This window comes from Xenopus tropicalis, chromosome 5, assembly GCF_000004195.4.
Source record: "Xenopus tropicalis strain Nigerian chromosome 5, UCB_Xtro_10.0, whole genome shotgun sequence".
Lineage (NCBI taxonomy): Eukaryota > Metazoa > Chordata > Amphibia > Anura > Pipidae > Xenopus > Xenopus tropicalis.
Window position 1 is genome coordinate 142,937,076 of NC_030681.2, and position 18,848 is coordinate 142,955,923.

The 18,848-nt window shown below is 45.1% G+C and overlaps 1 protein-coding gene across 1 annotated transcript; it reads left to right on the plus strand.

Annotated features, from left to right (window-relative positions):
• The first annotated feature begins 237 nt into the window (after window positions 1–237).
• On the plus strand, window positions 238–1,104 carry LOC116410998 (extensin-like). Its single transcript, XM_031902760.1, has one exon. The coding sequence runs from the start codon at window positions 238–240 to the stop codon at window positions 1,102–1,104; it is 867 nt and encodes a 288-aa protein (XP_031758620.1).
• The last annotated feature ends 17,744 nt before the right edge of the window (window positions 1,105–18,848 follow it).

The window sequence follows — 18,848 nt, forward strand, 5'->3', positions numbered from 1 at the left end:
CACCCCAGCCAACATTCCCCCCATGACTCCTACCCACACCCCAGCCAACATTCCCCCCATGACTCCTACCCACACCCCAGCCAACATTCCCCCCATGACTCCTACCCACACCCCAGCCAACATTCCCCCCATGACTCCTACCCACACCCCGGCCAACATTCCCCCCATGACTCCTACCCACACCCCAGCCAACGTTCCCCCCATGACTCTTACCCACACCCCAGCCAACATTCCCCCATGACTCCTACCCACACCCCGGCCAACATTCCCCCCATGACTCCTACTCACACCCCGGCCAACATTCCCCCCATAACTCCTACCCACACCCCGGCCAACATTCCCCCCATGAATCCTACCCACACCCCAGCCAACATTCCCCCCATAACTCTTACCCACACCCCAGCCAACATTCCCCCCATTACTCCTACCCACACCCCAGCCAACATTCCCCCCATGACTCCTACCCACACCCCAGCCAACATTCCCCCCATGACTCCTACCCACACCCCAGCCAACGTTCCCCCCATGACTCCTACCCACACCCCAGCCAACGTTCCCCCCATGACTCCTACCCACACCCCAGCCAACGTTCCCCCCATGACTCCTACCCACACCCCAGCCAACATTCCCCCCATGACTCCTACCCACATCCCAGCCAATGTTCCCCCCATAACTCCTACCCACACCCCAGCCAACATTCCCCCCATAACTCCTACCCACACCCCAGCCAACGTTCCCCCCATGACTCCTACCCACACCCCAGCCAACATTCCCCCCATGACTCCCACCCACACCCCAGCCAACGTTCCCCCCATGACTCCTACCCACACCCCAGCCAACATTCCCCCCATGACTCCCACCCACACCCCAGCCAACGTTCCCCCCATAACTCCTACCCACACCCCAGCCAACATTCCCCCCATAACTCCTACCCACACCCCAGCCAACATTCCCCCCATGACTCCTACCCACACCCCAGCCAACATTCCCCCCATGACTCCTACCCACACCCCAGCCAACATTCCCCCCATGACTCCTACCCACACCCCAGCCAACATTCCCCCCATGACTCCTACCACACCCCGGCCAACATTCCCCCCATGACTCCTACCCACACCCCAGCCAACGTTCCCCCGATGACTCTTACCCACACCCCAGCCAACATTCCCCCATGACTCCTACCCACACCCCGGCCAACATTCCCCCCATGACTCCTACTCACACCCCGGCCAACATTCCCCCCATAACTCCTACCCACACCCCGGCCAACATTCCCCCCATGAATCCTACCCACACCCCAGCCAACATTCCCCCCATAACTCCTACACATTTCTACTGGATTTACTCAGTGGTGACTAAAAAAGCCCGAGCCAACCTCTTCTCTCCATTCTCCCAGTGCCCACGTGTCTTGATCTTAGTAAGCTTCTTTCTTTGTGAGTACCCCCATGTAATGGCTCAGCCCTCCTGCAGGTCGGGCAAATGAAAGATGACTGTAGAAGAGCAATGACCCACAGACAGCTTAGAATTTAGCCCTGCAAGTTCTCTGTTCTGCCTGTTTCAGATTTGGGAAAATGTATTAGTGATGACAGTAATAAATTACCTTTAAAGTATTCAGAGGGGCTTCTAACGTGGACGCTTGGAGAGGCAGAATGTACAAAAGTGCTGAACACGTTTAAAAGAATTGAATGTTTGACAGGATTTGGCCAGCTGTAACACTGATGTACTATTACAACTAATGAACAACATTTGCACAGAGACTTTCTAGTGAACAACAGACTTTGCTCACTCCGGATAAATCTTTTCTTTTTTTCTTGAGAGAAATCTGCAGTGAACCAATAAGTACATATTAGATCCATATAGCCTGCTATAGTCAAACAAGATCATTTAGCAATCAACTGGGCGGTAACCCATGGGGACCAATCAGAGGTTAACTCTTTTTTCAGCAAACTACAATTAGAACAATAAAACCGACAATTGAGATCTGGCCTGAAATCGGGCAGATCTCGATTGGGCAGGTTTAAAAATGAGTGGGATCGAGGCTCGTTGATGTGGTCCCTGAACCGGTGGACGCCCATACCCGTAGTTCTAATTCGATCGTTTGGCCTCAGGGTCAAACGACCAAATTAGCCTGATATCGCCCACCCGTAGATGAGATATCGGGAGGAGATCAGCTGCCTTGGCGACCTCCCCAAGCGAGCTGATCTTAGTGTGAATGTCCACCTTAGGTGTCACCTACTGGCAGGGCCTTCATCAGAAACCTTGGGGCCCCCCATCCATGAACCCAAGTGAGCAGTGCCAAATTGTGGCCACGCCCCTTGTGTGCGCAATATAAACAGCTGACTTTACTCTATAATAAGCAGTTCATATAAAGAGTTTCACTGATTAATGTTCATTGGGGAGTTTGCCCTAAGTTTAACCCCTTCCCACCTACCTGCCCCTGCTCTGCGCTGTCATTGCTTGGTATGGAAGAAATGTAAGTTTTTGCATACGTTATGTAAACTGCAGGCCCATTGATATTGCTGTGGGGCCCAATAACTAGTCAGTAGTAGCTCATAAAAATTAATAATTAATGTGCTAAGTCAGTATTTCAATTGGGGGGGTCAGTGGATTTTATACATAAGTTTCTTCATAATAACGTAGGTTCTTCCATAAGTTGGAGGGTCCAATGATGTTGCTGTGGGACCCAATAACCAGTCATTTCCCTGCTGGAAAGTTCATGTAGGAGACTCTGATATAATTCAGTAAATACTGTAGCTCCCAATATATTGTAAACTGCTGCTGTTACTCTATAATAAGCAGTTTATATAAATAGTTAAAATGAATTAGTGAGCTAGTTAATCAGTCAGTTCATTGGGGGCAGTGGAATTTACCTTTAGCTTTTAATTCATTGGAGGTCGGTGGAGTTTGTCCCTGCAAAGCTTCTCTGCATTGGCTTTTGCTTCATACACAAGTTCCATAAGTTTCTAGGCAAGTTACATAGTTTTCTCCCCTTACAGAAGAAGACGTTTTCACGGGGGCCCGGCACCCTGCCTGCTGATTGGCTGCTATGACTTACTACAGTAGACTAGGAGCAAACAAAATTATCCCCAAATCCAAACTGTTTCAGAAGCCACATTTATCCAGTCTTGCTAGAAGATGTCTGAAGATTCTGCATGTCCTGGTAGGGCATTCGCACTTTATAAAACGTGGCAAAACTTCTGGTGAGTGTAGAATCATGTTGAAAACTTGAAAGAGAAAGAAATGTGCTACATTTCATGGAGATCAGAACCAGCATCCTCAGTCCCTTGTGTGGCAGCAGATGAGAAGAACCTGTGGGCTTCTCCAAGCTCTAGGAGACCTATCCTGCCAACATCCCGTCCATTCCCACCAGTTTCATGAGCAGATACACTGACGTGAAAGTTCCTTATGGAGCTGTAGGCGGAAGTACAAATCGTCCCATTGCTAGAAGTAGATTGGGTCATTGTTATATGGTTCTGATACTTTGATATCTACTACTTCAGTTTGCCCAAAAGCCCTGACATTGCTCTTTTCCCTCAGTCCATAAGCACTTGAAGAAGCGTAGTATCCAAGGCTATTGTGATACTAATATCTACAGTTAGTATTAGCGGTTGTATATATAGTTTATGTATGTGAGTGTATAGATAGGTAAGTATAGGCTGTGTGTGCTGGGTTACTTAGAAGGGTTGAACTCGATGGACTCTGGTCTTTTTTCAACCCTATGTAACTTACCTCTTTCCCCTCAACAGTTTGACAAGGTCATTAAAGTGCACCTATCACCCTCTGATTGGTTCCCCTACCAGGGGTGTGGGCTAATAAGACCCTAATTCTGGTTGGGGAAAACAATATATTTAAAAAAAAAAAATACAGTCCCCAACATTGCTAGGCTGATTGCATTGGAAGGGAGCTCCTGGCATGAGCGGCCATGTTGTTTGCCACGCCTGCACGCACATACAACATGGCTGCCTGCACTGGGAGCTCCCTTCTGGGGTGGGCAGCCTAACGCTGGTGGGGGCTATTTTTTTCTTCCAAAAAAGCTATTGTTTCCCCCAACCAGAGTGGGGGCTCTATTAGCCGACACATCTGGGAAACAAGCCCTTCTTGCCCTGCCCTTTCGGGCCATAAACATTATTATAGCAAGAGCTGCACAACTCGCCGTAGCTATGAATGATGAAGATGATGATTATTATAATGATGATGAAGTCACCATAGCGGAATACACTGTATTTGCTGCACATTTACAGTCCCTGGGCGCTAGTATTTTCCCTTTGTGCCAACATTTTCTAAAACAACCGTCAAATCAATTAGATCTCTGTGTCCTGAAAAGCTTCTCTTTCTCCCATAAATTTCACGTATCAAAGCGTCGGTGATGCGCACTTTCCTATTTCCCAAAATTCCATTGATTATTGAAATTACTTAATGTGTTTTTTTTTTCTTTTTCTTTTTGTCTCTTTTTTTCCCTTTTGCTCTCTAAATCTAGTGCCTTTGGCAGCAAACGCGCTTTTCCAGGCATCATCTGGGAACAATTTTGCAATCCATTCCCACTAAGCACTGGCAAACGGGCAGCGTAAGAAATGAGGGGATACAGGTGCAGCTGGCCCCGATACGCCGCTTTTATTAACTCAGTGGGAGCCACATTTACAGGAACTAACTTCATTATTGATATTTTATTCTATATTTAACAGGTCTCCCTGGGTAATTGGAAATTATAGTAGCCAGGGATATACAGTTCCTAGTGTTTTACCTTAAAAGGGAAATAGTATGAACATCAGATTTAAACAGGGAAGGTTAAAAAATCCAATTAGTAATGTAATAGTATTTGTCTAATATAAGGCTAATAGGAATACCAGTGTTGGGCAGCAATTGGGGTTATTTATATAATAAAAGGCACTAAGTTTGCCCAGGAGCAGTAACCTATCAGCAGGTAGAAATTATAGGACTAGGTTTAAAAGCAAACATCAAATTGGTTGCTATGGGTTAGAGAATGGGGGCATTCTACTGAACACCCTCAAACTGTATGTGATTTTGCACAATGTTAGGTACAAGGTGCAGAATCCCACCTTCTGATGACCAGGCATTATGGATTTCATAATGCCTGGCCATCAGAAGGTGGAATTCTGCACCTTGTCCCTAACCCACAGTAATGGGTGCCAGGGGCGAGCCAAGCCGACCGGGCGCCCTAGGCAACCCGGTTGGCCAACTCCGCCCACCTCCCTGCCCCGGATGCGCGCCAAAGCACAGGAGGAGGTGCAGGGCGGGCGGTGCGATTAGATCGGTCATTGCCTCCGCCACTAATGACAAGCGGTGGAGGCAATGACAAGGTAGCACTAGGGGTAGGCAGGAGAGGCTCCTGCCTGGCGCCCCTCAATCGTTGCGCCCTAGGCAGCTGCCTCTTCTGCCTACCCCTAGTTCCGGCCCTGGTGGGTGCTATAAATGAAACCCAGAATTTTAAACCCCTGACCTTCACATTCCAGCATGCAGCAGGCACATCTGCCCTAAGAACAGACAAACCTTTCTCTCCTTTATTGTACGTTAAAGTCTGAGCAAAAGAGTGGAAAGGGTGTTGGACCCCAAATGAGCTCTCCTCCCTGTGCCATGGTCTTGTAGTAATGATGAACCCCTCACTGGGGCTGGAGTTAGACAAGAGGCCTATCAAGGAAGGAATTACGGCTACAACTTGAAAACTTTGTGCCAGATTGAATTCAGTGAGATGAAGGTTTTTCACATGAAAACTCATGGATGAGATTCAATTTGAGATGCAATTCAATTCAGAAAAATGTATCTCAAAGTTTATCAAGTGAAAACTCTATGGAAGTCTATGGGAAAAAAACTGGAACTAAATTAAGAGAAAAGTTTTTTTTCTTCTTGAATTGAATCTCGTCCATGAGTTTTCACAAGATAAACCATTGACCCGTCAGTGGGCTACCGAAAGGTGTCATCCAACTACAGCCAAAAGGTCACGGGTTGTAAAGTGCCAACAGAAATACTATGACAATAGTTCATACAAGTTTATACCCTTCAGCCTAGGCCACTGGTTCTCAACCTTCCTAATGCCGCGACCCTTTAATACAGTTCCTCATGTTGTGGTGACCCCCAACCATAAAATTATTCCTAAGACCATCGGAAATATGTGTTTTCTGATGGTCTCAGGCGACCCCTGTGAAAGGGTTGTTCGACCCCCAAAGGGGTCCCGACCCACAGGTTGAGAACCGCTGGCCATCTCATATGGAAAGCAGGTATCAGAGCTTTATAGATAAATATACAGCATGTATTGGCATTCTTATTATGGCCCTAAGTCCAGGAGAAATACCTACCAGGAATGTCCTGCTCCAGTCAGGGCCGCCATCAGGGGGGCACAGGGGGGACAGTTGTCCCGGGCCCGGGCGTTTAAAGGGGGCCGGCCGGGCTCTGTTACTGTTATTGCTGGTATCCGCTGTGATGTCCCGAACTCCCTGCTGCGTGTGCGCTTTTATAAGGTTGCGCCCTGTGCGTACTGACATCACACGCATGGGGCGCAACCCTATAAAAGCGCACATGTAGCGGCGAGTTCGGGACATCACAGCGGATACCAGCAATAACAGTAACAGAGCCCGGCCGGCCCCCTTTAAACGCCCGGGCCCTGGACAAAAGATGCTGGCAGCGGGGGGGGGACTGGAGGATTCTTGGGGCGGCCCTGGGGGAAGGTGTAGAATGTTTGGGGGGGCCTGGGGAAGGTGGAGGATGTTTGGGGGGGCCTCGGGGAAGGTGGAGGATGTTTGGGGGGGGCCTGGGGGAAAGGTGGAGGATGTTTGGGGGGGCCTGGGGGAATGTGGAAGATGCTTGGGGGGGCCCTGGGGGAAGGCGGAAGATGCTTGGAGGGGCCTTGGGGGAAGGTGGAGGATGTTTGGGGGGGGCCTGGGGGGAAGGTGGAGGATATTTGGGGGGCCTGGGGGAAGGTGGAAGATGCTTGGGGGGGCCTGGGGGAATGTGGAAGATGCTTGGGGGGCCCTGGGGGAAGGTGGAGGATGTTTGGGGGGGCCTGGGGGAAGGTGGAGGATGTTTGGGGGGGCCTGGGGGAATGTGGAAGATGCTTGGGGAGGCCCTGGGGGAAGGCGGAAGATGCTTGGAGGGGCCCTGGGGGAAGGTGGAGGATGTTTGGGGGGGCCTGGGGGAAGGTGGAGGATGTTTGGGGGCCTGGGGGAAGGTGGAAGATGCTTGGGGGGGCCCTGGGGGAAGGTGGAGGATGTTTGGGGGGGGCCTGGGGGAAGGTGGAGGATGCTTGGGGGGGCCCTGGGGGAAGGTGGAGGATGCTTGGGGGGGCCCCTGAAGGGGGGAGCGGCAAGAAGCAGCGGAGAGCGGGCCATTGTATGGGGGACACTGGGGGAGGACCAATGTTTTAGGGGGCCCTGGGCAGGCTAGCAATGTTTTAGTGGCACTGGCACTAATGCAAAACGTAATCCTTGGCCACAAATGTTTTAGGGGGGCCCTGGCTACCAAGGTTTTAGTGGGCCCTCGCTACCAATGCCTGTGTGTCCCTTGTATTGATGGGAGGGGCCATTGGGGGTGTGGGAGGGAGGGGCCATTGGGGGCTTGGGTGGGTGGGGCCCAGAAAATTTTGTTGTGAGGGGCCCCGTGATTTCTGATGGCGGCCTTGGCTCCAGTACATAAGAACTTAGGGCTGTCAAAGTGGAAGCCCATGAACTGGAAGCATTTCTCCCCAGGTCATTTAATGGCCACCACCCTGACTATGAGCTTCTAATGGGACCTAATGATCAGCACTGGTATGCCCCATAAGCCCAGGCAATATAATCTCTTTTTGCTTCAGGAATAAGCAGATATTATTTGCCCATTACCTATCTACTCTGTAACTATAGTGGCACCTGAGTCAATTCTAGGTTGAAAACAAGTTACTACACAACCTCTAGCAATGAACTCCCAGTCTGTAAACTTCTCGAGAGCTTCTAGTGGCTGTTTCTCGATGTGCGGCTTGGTGTTTCTCTGCTCTAACACAAACAGGACCTGGCTGTGTGTGCTCTTTGGACAAACCTTGTTAAATCGGTTCCAAACCTCAGATGAGAAACAAAACATTGGCAAATCGTGCTTTTTATAAAGAGAAAAAAAAAAATGATTTCATCTGGGTTTAAAAAGCCAAAACACACAATACTGTGTCCATTTGGGGTTTATTTTAAATTAATTATTGCATGTTCTCTTCTTTTTGAGAAACATGAAACATGATGTATAGGGTTGCATAGAGAATGACGGCAGAACAGGAAAGGCCATGGCCGAAAATCAAACCTTTCCTCTATCAAAGCAACCTTTGTGGCTCCGTTTCAGAGTTATCTGGAGAGAGCGAGGTGCTTTTCATGAGCACCTGAGCGGCAAGTGTTCCTACGTGCTCCAAGGCACGAGCAGGCAGCCAAGTCTTACAGCGCTCTGTGGTTACCAGCACCAAATAGTTAATCCATTATGCAGCAAGCCTTTCCAATTACCCGGCTAAACAGTGCTGCATGTCTGTAGCCTAAAGACATGTGTCTGTAAATACCACCTGATCTATTTTAGGACAATGTTTATGTATAGGAACAAGAGAAAAGTAGGGTACGTCGCTGACATATTTCTGATCTGAATACATACACAGGGACAAGCTCAAGAAACATGTACAGGTATAGGACCTGTTATCCAGAATGCTCGGGACCTAGGGGTATTCTGGATAAGGGGTCTTTCCGTAATTTGGATCTCCATACCTTAAGTCTACTAAAAAATCAATAAAACATTAATTAAACCCAATAGGATTGTTCTGCCCCCAATAAGGGGTAATTATATCTTAGTTGGGATCAAGTACAGGTACTGTTTTATTATTACAGAGAAAAGGGAATCATTTAACCATTAAATAAACCCAATAGGGCTGTTCTGCCCCAATAAGGGGTAATTATATCTTAGTTGGGATCAAGTACAGGTACTGTTTTATTATTACAGAGAAAAGGGAATCATTTAACCATTAAATAAACCCAATAGGGCTGTTCTGCCCCCAATAAGGGGTAATTATATCTTAGTTGGGATCAAGTACAGGTACTGTTTTATTATTACAGAGAAAAGGGAATCATTTAACCATGAAATAAACCCAATAGGGCTGTTCTGCCCCCAATAAGGGGTAATTATATCTTAGTTGGGATCAAGTACAGGTACTGTTTTATTATTACAGAGAAAAGGGAATCATTTAACCATTAAATAAACCCAATAGGGCTGTTCTGCCCCATTAAGGGGTAATTATATCTTAGTTGGGATCAAGTACAGGTACTGTTTTATTATTACAGAGAAAAAGGAATCATTTAACCATGAAATAAACCCAATAGGGCTGTTCTGCCCCCAATAAGGGGTAATTATATCTTAGTTGGGATCAAGTACAGGTACTGTTTTATTATTACAGAGAAAAGGGAATCATTTAACCATGAAATAAACCCAATAGGGCTGTTCTGCCCCCAATAAGGGGTAATTATATCTTAGTTGGGATCAAGTACAGGTACTGTTTTATTACTACAGAGAAAAAGGAAATCAGTTTTTAAAATTCTGAATTATTTGATTAAAATGGAGTCTATGGGAGACAGGCTTTCCGTAATTTGGAGCTTTCTGGATAATGGGTTTCCGGATTAGGGATCCCATACCTGTATTTGATGCATGTAGATATATGCGTGTAAGTGAACAGAGTTGTGGAATTCCTCTCTGGTGAACCCTACTTTCACCACTTATAGGGTTCATACTAGTGATGAGCGAATCTGTCCCGTTTCGCTTCACCATAAAATTCACGAAACGGCTAAAAATTGAGTGAATGCTCCCAATTTTGACATGGCCGCGCCTTTTTTTAACGTGACCGCGCCCAATTTTCCACACGAAAACAAAAAATTTCCGTTGCGAATTTTCACGGCAGTTTCGCTAAACAATTTGCCAATGGAGAAATGTGGAAATTCCCTGCGAATCCATGCCTGGCGAAAAAATTTGCTCATCACCAGTTCATAAACAGGCCAACCGGGTATGATCTCTGCCCACCAAGGCAGAAAGGGTAAGAGGGGCCACACATGGTATAGCTATCCCATAGCAGGGAGTGAAGAGGATCTGCACTTGGGTTCATACATTGTACAGTACTATGTTTTGTAAAATATTATTGAAACATGTATGATCAGTTTTAGACTCAGTCAGGTCATCGTCAGCCCTTGAAGATCTTGAGAGATCATATATGTATGGCCACGGACAGGATCTCATTTTGAGTTGAACTGGCCTACCTTGGAGGTTTTAATAAAGTTGTCAAAAATCATAACATACAAAACCTTTCAACAATAATATGGGCTGGGCTTACGAATCACCTTAGAGATTATGGCGTGGAAGATTCCTAGTGTCGAAAAATAGCAACTACTATGGATTTGTCAAATGCAATGACACTGGGAGTGTGATATCATTGTGGGTTATTGTTGGTCAATAGCACTTGTGTATATTCATGGCTGGTTTTGGAATGGGGTGGAGAGGGCATTTTCCTTGGCCACCTTGGCAGGAAGAAAGTAAATAAAAGTACAAAGAATACAGTGTTTTCCAAAACAGTTTCATATACACATCAGGAATGTCTAACCTGTTGCCCCCCAGCTGTTGCTGATTTATAACCCCCTATTGGGGGAGGATGCTGGGAGCTGTAGTACAAGAACACTTTGAGGTCTCAACGTTGAAACTCTCCCAACCAGATGGGGGACCCAACCTCCCTGCATTTGCAATGACCCTCTCCCATTCCAATCCTCTCTGTACTGCTCTGACATCCAATAAACTCAAACCAGAAAAAGTTAAAAGGCCAGAATCCAAGCATTCTTCGACTCCGCGGAATATGTAATGGACCACAACCGATGACAACGGATTTCAATAAACCTGCCAAAATAATACTAAGCTTCACACAAAGGTGTCTGTCTTACATTACACGAGCAATCAGATCCAGCTTGCCGGGCACGGCCTGTTTTGTAGACAACGCTGCGTTGCCAATGCTTTCATTATATCAGAGCAAAAAATAAAAAAGGGCGAAATGCTGAATATAATCACACGTTTTGTTTGCGCATTAGCAGGGCAACTATGTTGCTCAGACGCACTGCTCAGTCGTGGGTTATTAAACAGGGCCAAACTCCCCTGAATTTTGATTATACGTCAGCGTCAGTGTCGGACTGGCCCACCAGGATACCAGTGGGCCTAGGCGTCAGTGGGCCCTCCTGCTCCTAACTATTGGCTGGAGTTGGACTGGTCCATTGGGATACCAGGAAAACTCCCAGTGGGCCTAGGCGTCAGTGGGCCCTCTTGCTTCTAACTATTTGCTGGAGTTGGACTGGTCCATTGAGATACCAGAAAAACTCCCGGTGGCCTGCTTCATGGTCATTCCCTATTGCTGTATAAGAACAAAGAAGAATAAAGAGACTTGGATAATAAAGAGATTAAATGAGCAAAGGAGGAATAATGGTCAGCGTTATTGTTAGGTAGGAAAATATATTTCATGGGGACAATTATTATTTATCAGAAGGGGAATTACTGCCAGCTGGAAGCTGACGTTAGTCAACAGGCACAATTACACGTGGGCTGGAACATGCAGGACTGTAGGAACGTTGTTAGACTCAAGGACCAAATAGCATGTAACAGCTTCCACTTTTGATCCTTCCATAATTTGGATCTCCATACCCTAAGAAAATCATTAAAACATGAAATAACCAATATGGATTCATGTAGCTTAGTTACCATGACGTACAAGGTATTTCTTTATTATTACTAAGAAAAAGGAGGTCATTGAAAAATGACAATTATTTGCTTGAAATGGACTATATGGTAGATAGCCTTCCTGGATAATAAGTTTCTTGATAAGGGATGCAATATCCTTATTTATCTAATGCCACTTCTATTCAGCGCTTACCATTTTACAACATTCAAAAATTCTTACACATGGAAGAAATGTATTTAGCATTTGCAGCTTGAAATGTATCAGGGGTGAGAATGCGAGAGAAAAATGTTCACATGTCGCAGGCTTTATAATAAAAGCAACTCAAAACATTCTCCAGATCTAGAATTCTTGAGTAAGTATCATGATAGAAAGATTTCCAGTCCAACAAGACGTCTACTTTGAGCTTCCACGTTTTTTCACCGGTGAGAAGATACGAGCAAAATGTATAAACATCTAAAATATCTCAGTTATCTAAATCTAAAGATAATCTAAATGAGCCCATTAGAGAGAAAGCCCAAAAGGAACAAGAAGCACAAGAGAAATAAGATTCCTGACCCACAGAGTTTGCACATTAAAGAACAAAATCATTTTGAATCATTTCTAGTGATGAGCGAATCTGTCCCGTTAAAAAATCCGTGAAACACATTTGTTGCCGGTGTCTTTTTTTTCGCCTGCGTCTTTTTTGTTTTACGTGACCGCGCCTATTTTGCTGCGACCGTGCCCATTTTAACATAAAATAATTCAGTAGGCATGGATTTGTGGCGAAATTCCAAGTTTCACCATTGGCGGATTGTTTTGCGAAACAGACGCCAAAATTTGCAGCAGAAAAATTCACAGTGCAACAAAAACCGGCCATGTTGCGTGCGTATAAAAAAAATTACGCACATTTGCCGTTTTGCTATTTTTTCACTGTTTCACAAATCGTTTAAAAGATTTGCAAAACGGGACAGATTCGCTCATCACTAATCATATGACTTTATATTAGGGATAAAATACAGATATTTTACAAAGGAAAGAATTAATGATATCAAAATTAGTGAGAATTGAATTCATGATAGATTCTGGTCTCTTTGGGTAGTCCAAAAATCATATTTAGCAAATGTTAGAACCAAAGACCTATAGTTGGTAATGAGTGAAGCAGAAAAATGAGAACCAATCGGACCCTCCTAAAATGAATGTAGGAATGCTATAGTAATAAAACATTTACAATTACAGAAATGCCCAGCCTGTGCCCTACAGGTATTTCCACTGGAATAACTGGAGGTCCATGCCCAGGGTCGGCCTAAACCCGGCAGCCCGATGCCTGTTGCCGCTCCCCCAGTCGCCGTTGTCCTCCCCGACACGTTCCACTTATACACGCTCAGGGGAGGACGTCGGGAGGGGGCCCCTGCGGGGGGGTTAAAGTAAAAAATCTCAAACTTACGTTGATTTAAAAAAAGTGAAACTCAAAAGCTTGGAGGCAAATTTTGGTTGCATAAATCCATGTGTACAGCCAATCAGAGCCTTCTGTAGGCTGCTAGTCCACATAGGGGCTACCAAATAGCCAATCAAAGCCCTTTTTGGGCCCCCCCTAGGAACCTTTTTCATGCTTGTGTTCAGGGTGGTACTGGGGGCTGCAGGGCCCACCCTGCTGCCCCAGGGGCCCCGCACCCTCATGGTGTCCCCACTGGCCGCATCCCCTGCACCCCCTGTAGGGGCCCCCAAAGTGGCCCCCTAACACCGGCCCAGTCTGACTCTGCTTGTGTTGCTCCCCAACATTTTTAATATTTATATGTTACTCACGAGTAGTGATGGGCAAAATGTTTCGCCAGGCATGGATTTGCACCGAATTTCCGCGTTTCGCCACTGGCGGATTGTTTCGCGAAACGGATGAAAAAGTTTGCCGTGTGTCCAAAAATAGCCGAGGGCGACAAAAGAATAGCCGCAAGCGACGAAATAATAGTCGTGGGCGAAAAAAGAATAGCCGCGGGCGACAAAAGAATAGCCGTGGGTGACAACAGAATAGCTGTGGGCGACAAAAGAATAGCCGCAGGCGACAAAATAATAGCCGTGGGCAACAAAAGAATAGCCGCGGGTGACAAAAGCTCTTTCAAAAGATTCGCAAATTTTTCTGCGACGCAAAACGGGACATATTCGCTCATCACTACTCACGAGTAAAAAGGGTTAAGAACCCCTGTTCTAGAAGATGAGAGTGTTGGATTGATGGAGAGGAAATGCTGGGGAATAAAGTCCCAATTGCGATGGTACTAAAACCAGGCAGGTGGGAATCGGATTCCATATTATTGGAAGATTCTACAATAGATATCTTTAATTGGGGGGTTTAAGATGTATAAATGAAGAAGCATGATGGGCATCTTTAAGACAGTATAAACTAGCTACATCGCTCTATTAGAATAGGTTCGACCATACAGTATGTAAACTAAATGATGGGTCATGTCAGTACATGGAGAGCATTTAACAAGACTACAAGAAAGGTGAGCGGTCACGTGAGTGAATCCACCAGATCCATAAAGCCCACTGCCGTGTAAGGGTTTGTCCTTTGTTCTGCTTCTTGGATTTCTATTCCCATTTGAAGACCTGCCTTTGCTGCTTGCTGGATTATTTCAATATTTGTTTCAACAGCTCCCTCGTATCTGTGTAATCTTTCACCTTATACCCATGGTTTAAACCCAACAAGAAAAAGCAGACGACTCCTCGGCCACGGGTTTAATTAATCCATGACCTCAGCTAAATCATTAGTGGGCTAGCATTAACCCCGTTAGCGATGGAAGCAAAACAAATGACTGAACTCTCGGCTTACAGCTTTTCTTCTGCTATTTCGGAACTCTACTGTTTCTCACTTGTTATGTTCTGGCAAAAGAAATCGCTGGAAAAACAATCGCTGGAAAAGAATAATAACTTCGGAGAGGTGCTGCTTTATTTGCAGGGCGAGTAGGTTGCTTTCTTAGTGCCAAACTGATTGATATCAGCAGATAGTGTAGAGCTTAATGAGATAGTATAGCTAAATAATAAACCAGTAAATTAGTCTTAATTAGACCCTGTCACCTCTGTTATTGATGAGCACAATGGCTAATATATGACTCCTTTTCTTTATATTTAGTAGCTTGTTTAAAATAGAACATTGTATTGTGTCAACCTTTCTACAAGGGTGAGCCTAAAGTACAAAAGCCATTGGTAATTGAATGATAGTATCCCTTTAAGGGAAACATATTTGAAAACATTGGAGAATCAGCCATATAGCCATAGCAACAAGAATATCAAGGGCAGCAAATAGGCGCCCACCAAGATCTCACTCTACTTGACCATTAAGGTGGGCTTTTAGCTGTACCTAGGAGAGCAAATAGGTATTTGCCTGAACCAACAACTTGTTTTTTTACCCGGTTGGATCTACTATGAGATCTAATTCCCAGGTGCCTTATCCGCAACATAATCTGCCACTTGCTGGCCACCATTGGACCAGAAAAGATATCATCACAGACCAGAAGTGACATTGTCAGAAGGAGGGGGTAAAAAGACAGAAAAAGGGAGTTAAGGTGGTCATACATGGTAAGATCCACTCACTTGGCGAGGTCACCACACAGGTGGGCAATATCGGGCTAATACGGTCTTTTGGCCCCACAATCGGTTCGAGGACCTCATCAACAAGAATGCCCAATCGAGATCTGGCCCATGTCGGTCAGGCAGGCCCATCATTAGTTCCCATGCATGGGCCCATAAGCTGCCAAATCGGTCTAAAGGACCAATATCAGATGCTAGAATCGGCCCATGTATGCCCCCCTCTAAGGGCCAAAAGTTCCTTATGTTGAGACCCATTGCCTGACTTGCAGACCCCACACCCATGCTCACATGAAAACTACCTGCTCTTTTTGTGGGTACCCAGTGTAGGAGTTTACTCTGAACCCCTCTACAAGGGTCAGCCCAATGCTTTGGCAACCACTAGAACAGGATATTATTCCTAAAAACAATGAAAACTTCTTCCTAAAAACAAGTCAATGCAAGCTAAATTATAAGTATCCCTCCACCGATTATACCCTGAGCCAGCCCTTCCCTTCATTAAGGTCTGAGATCTCTATCTATCTAGCGACTCTATTCATTGTGGGGCGCCTAACACGTATAACATGCCAAACTGCAAAAGGGACCTTGGCCAATCCCAAGACTTCTCCCATTACTGATCCCTTGAGATACAAATCTTTGTCATTTGTACCTGTGACCTTTCCCATGTAACAGCTGTAATCATGTCATAACTGATATAACTTTCCCACTAAATTATATAGAGAATTTCAAATTAGAATGCACTAAATCTAAAATACAGTTTAGCTAAATCCTGACTTTTTTTTCAGGATTAGGATTTCACTGTGATTCAAGAATATTTCAGCATAAATTTTTTTTAAATTCAAGTTCTCCAAACACAAATTTTCAAGATTTATCAATCAAGAAAATTGGTTGTGATTAAGTTTTTACAACAGTTTTAAATATAAAATATACTATAGTATGAGGAAAAAAATCATAGTTTTATAAGAAAAAAATTCAAAAATTAAATTGTGATTTCTTTTTTCACTCAAATTAAAAAATTACCAAATCTGCCTCAAGTTGTTGAGCCAAACCAAATCTATAATCATGTGACATTAAAGCTCTGAATAACTGAACAAAACTATTTTTTATTCACAATTGGTACAATTTGTGCTTCGGCCAAATATTTTGTGAAGGTACAGTAAGTAATGCACTAGGTTGCTGGTTATGTTAGTCCCAGGTGGATTCTAATATCTTTATATTTAAAAGCAGGGGCAATAAGAAGGATATTAATGAGCTGGAGAGAGTGCAGAGACTGCAACTAAACTGGTAATGGGGATGGAAGGGTTAAACTATGAGGTGAGACTGTCAGGGTTGGGGTTGTTTTCTCTGGAAAAGAGGCGCTTGCGAGGGGACATGATTACTCTGTACAAGTACATTAGAGGGGATTATAGGCAGATGGGGGATGTTCTTTTTTCCCATAAAAACAATCAGCGCACCAGAGCCCCCCCTTTAGATTAGAGGAAAGGAGCTTCCATTTGAAGCAGCGTAGGTTTTTTTTTGTGATGGCAGATTAAATTAATGCCTTTAAGAGGAGCCTGGATAAGTTCTTGAACAAGCAGAAGGCTTTTGTGATACTAATATCAACAGTTAGTATTCATGTTAGTATATATGGTTTATGTATGTAAGTGTATAGATAGGTATAAGTGGATGGATAGGTCAGTGTGGGTCTGTATGTGAGTGTATAGATAGGTCAGTGTGGGTCTGTATGTGAGTGGATAGATAGGTCAGTATGGGTCTGTATGTGAGTGGATAGATAGGTCAGTGTGGGTCTGTATGTGAGTGGATAGATAGGTCAGTGTGGGTCTGTATGTGAGTGGATAGATAGGTCAGTATGGGTCTGTATGTGAGTGTATAGATAGGTCAGTATGGGTCTGTATGTGAGTATATAGATAGGTCAGTGTGAGTCTGTATGTGAGTGGATAGATAGGTCAGTATGGGTCTGTATGTGAGTGGATAGGTCAGTATGGGTCTGTATGTGAGTATATAGATAGGTCAGTGTGAGTCTGTATGTGAGTGTATAGATAGGTCAGTATGGGTCTGTATGTGAGTGGATAGGTCAGTATGGGTCTGTATGTGAGTGTATAGATAGGTCAGTGTGGGTCTGTATGTGAGTGTATAGATAGGTCAGTGTGAGTCTGTATGTGAGTGTATAGATAGGTCAGTATGGGTCTGTATGTGAGTGTATAGATAGGTCAGTATGGGTCTGTATGTGAGTGTATAGATAGGTCAGTATGGGTCTGTATGTGAGTATATAGATAGGTCAGTGTGAGTCTGTATGTGAGTGGATAGATAGGTCAGTATGGGTCTGTATAGTGAGTGGATAGATAGGTCAGTATGGGTCTGTATGTGAGTGTATAGATAGGTCAGTATGGGTCTGTATGTGAGTGGATAGATAGGTCAGTGTGGGTCTGTATGTGAGTGGATAGATAGGTCAGTATGGGTCTGTATGTGAGTGGATAGATAGGTCAGTATGGGTCTGTATGTGCAGTGTATAGATAGGTCAGTATGGGTCTGTATGTGAGTGGGATAGATAGGTCAGTGTTGGGTCTGTATGTGAGTGGATAGATAGGTCAGTATGGGTCTGTATGTGAGTGGATAGGTCAGTATGGGTCTGTATGTGAGTGTATAGATAGGTTCAGTGTGGGTCTGTATGTGAGTGTATAGATAGGTCAGTGTGGGTCTGTATGTGAGTGGATAGATAGGGTCAGTGTGGGTCTGTATGTGAGTGGATAGAAAGGTCAGTATGGGTCTGTATGTGAGTGTATAGATAGGTCAGTGTGGGTCTGTATGTGAGTGGATAGATAGGTCAGTGTGGGTCTGTATGTGAGTGGATAGATAGGTCAGTGTGGGTCTGTATGTGAGTGGATAGATAGGTCAGTGTGGGTCTGTATGTGAGTGGATAGATAGGTCAGTATGGGTCTGTATGTGAGTGGATAGGTCAGTATGGGTCTGTATGTGAGTGTATAGATAGGTCAGTGTGGGTCTGTATGTGAGTGGATAGATAGGTCAGTGTGGGTCTGTATGTGAGTGTATAGATAGGTCAGTGTGGGTCTGTATGTGAGTGGATAGGTCAGTATGGGTCTGTATGTGAGTGTATAGATAGGTCAGTGTGGGTCTGTATGTGAGTGATAGGTCAGTAATGGGTCTGTATGTGAGTGTATAGATAGGTCAGTGTGGGTCTGTATGTGAGTGGATAGATAGGTCAGTGTGGGTCTGTATGTGAGTGGATAGATAGGTCAGTATGGGTCTGTATGTGAGTGGATAGTAGGTCAGTATGGGTCTGTATGTGAGTAGATAGATAGGTCAGTGTGGGTCTGTATGTGAGTAGATAGATAGGTCAGTGTGGGTCTGTATGTGAGTGTATAGATAGGTCAGTGTGGGTCTGTATGTGAGTGGATAGATAGGTTCAGTGTGGGTCTGTATGTGAGTGGATAGATAGGTCAGTATGGGTCTGTATGTGAGTGTATAGATAGGTCAGTGTGGGTCTGTATGTGAGTGGATAGATAGGTCAGTATGGGTCTGTATGTGAGTGGATAGATAGGTCAGTATGGGTCTGTATGAAAGTGGA

Coding starts and splice junctions, on each gene's coding strand:
- LOC116410998 (XM_031902760.1), top strand. CDS start 238: ATGACTCCTACCCACACCCCGGCCAACATTCCCCCCATGACTCCTACT.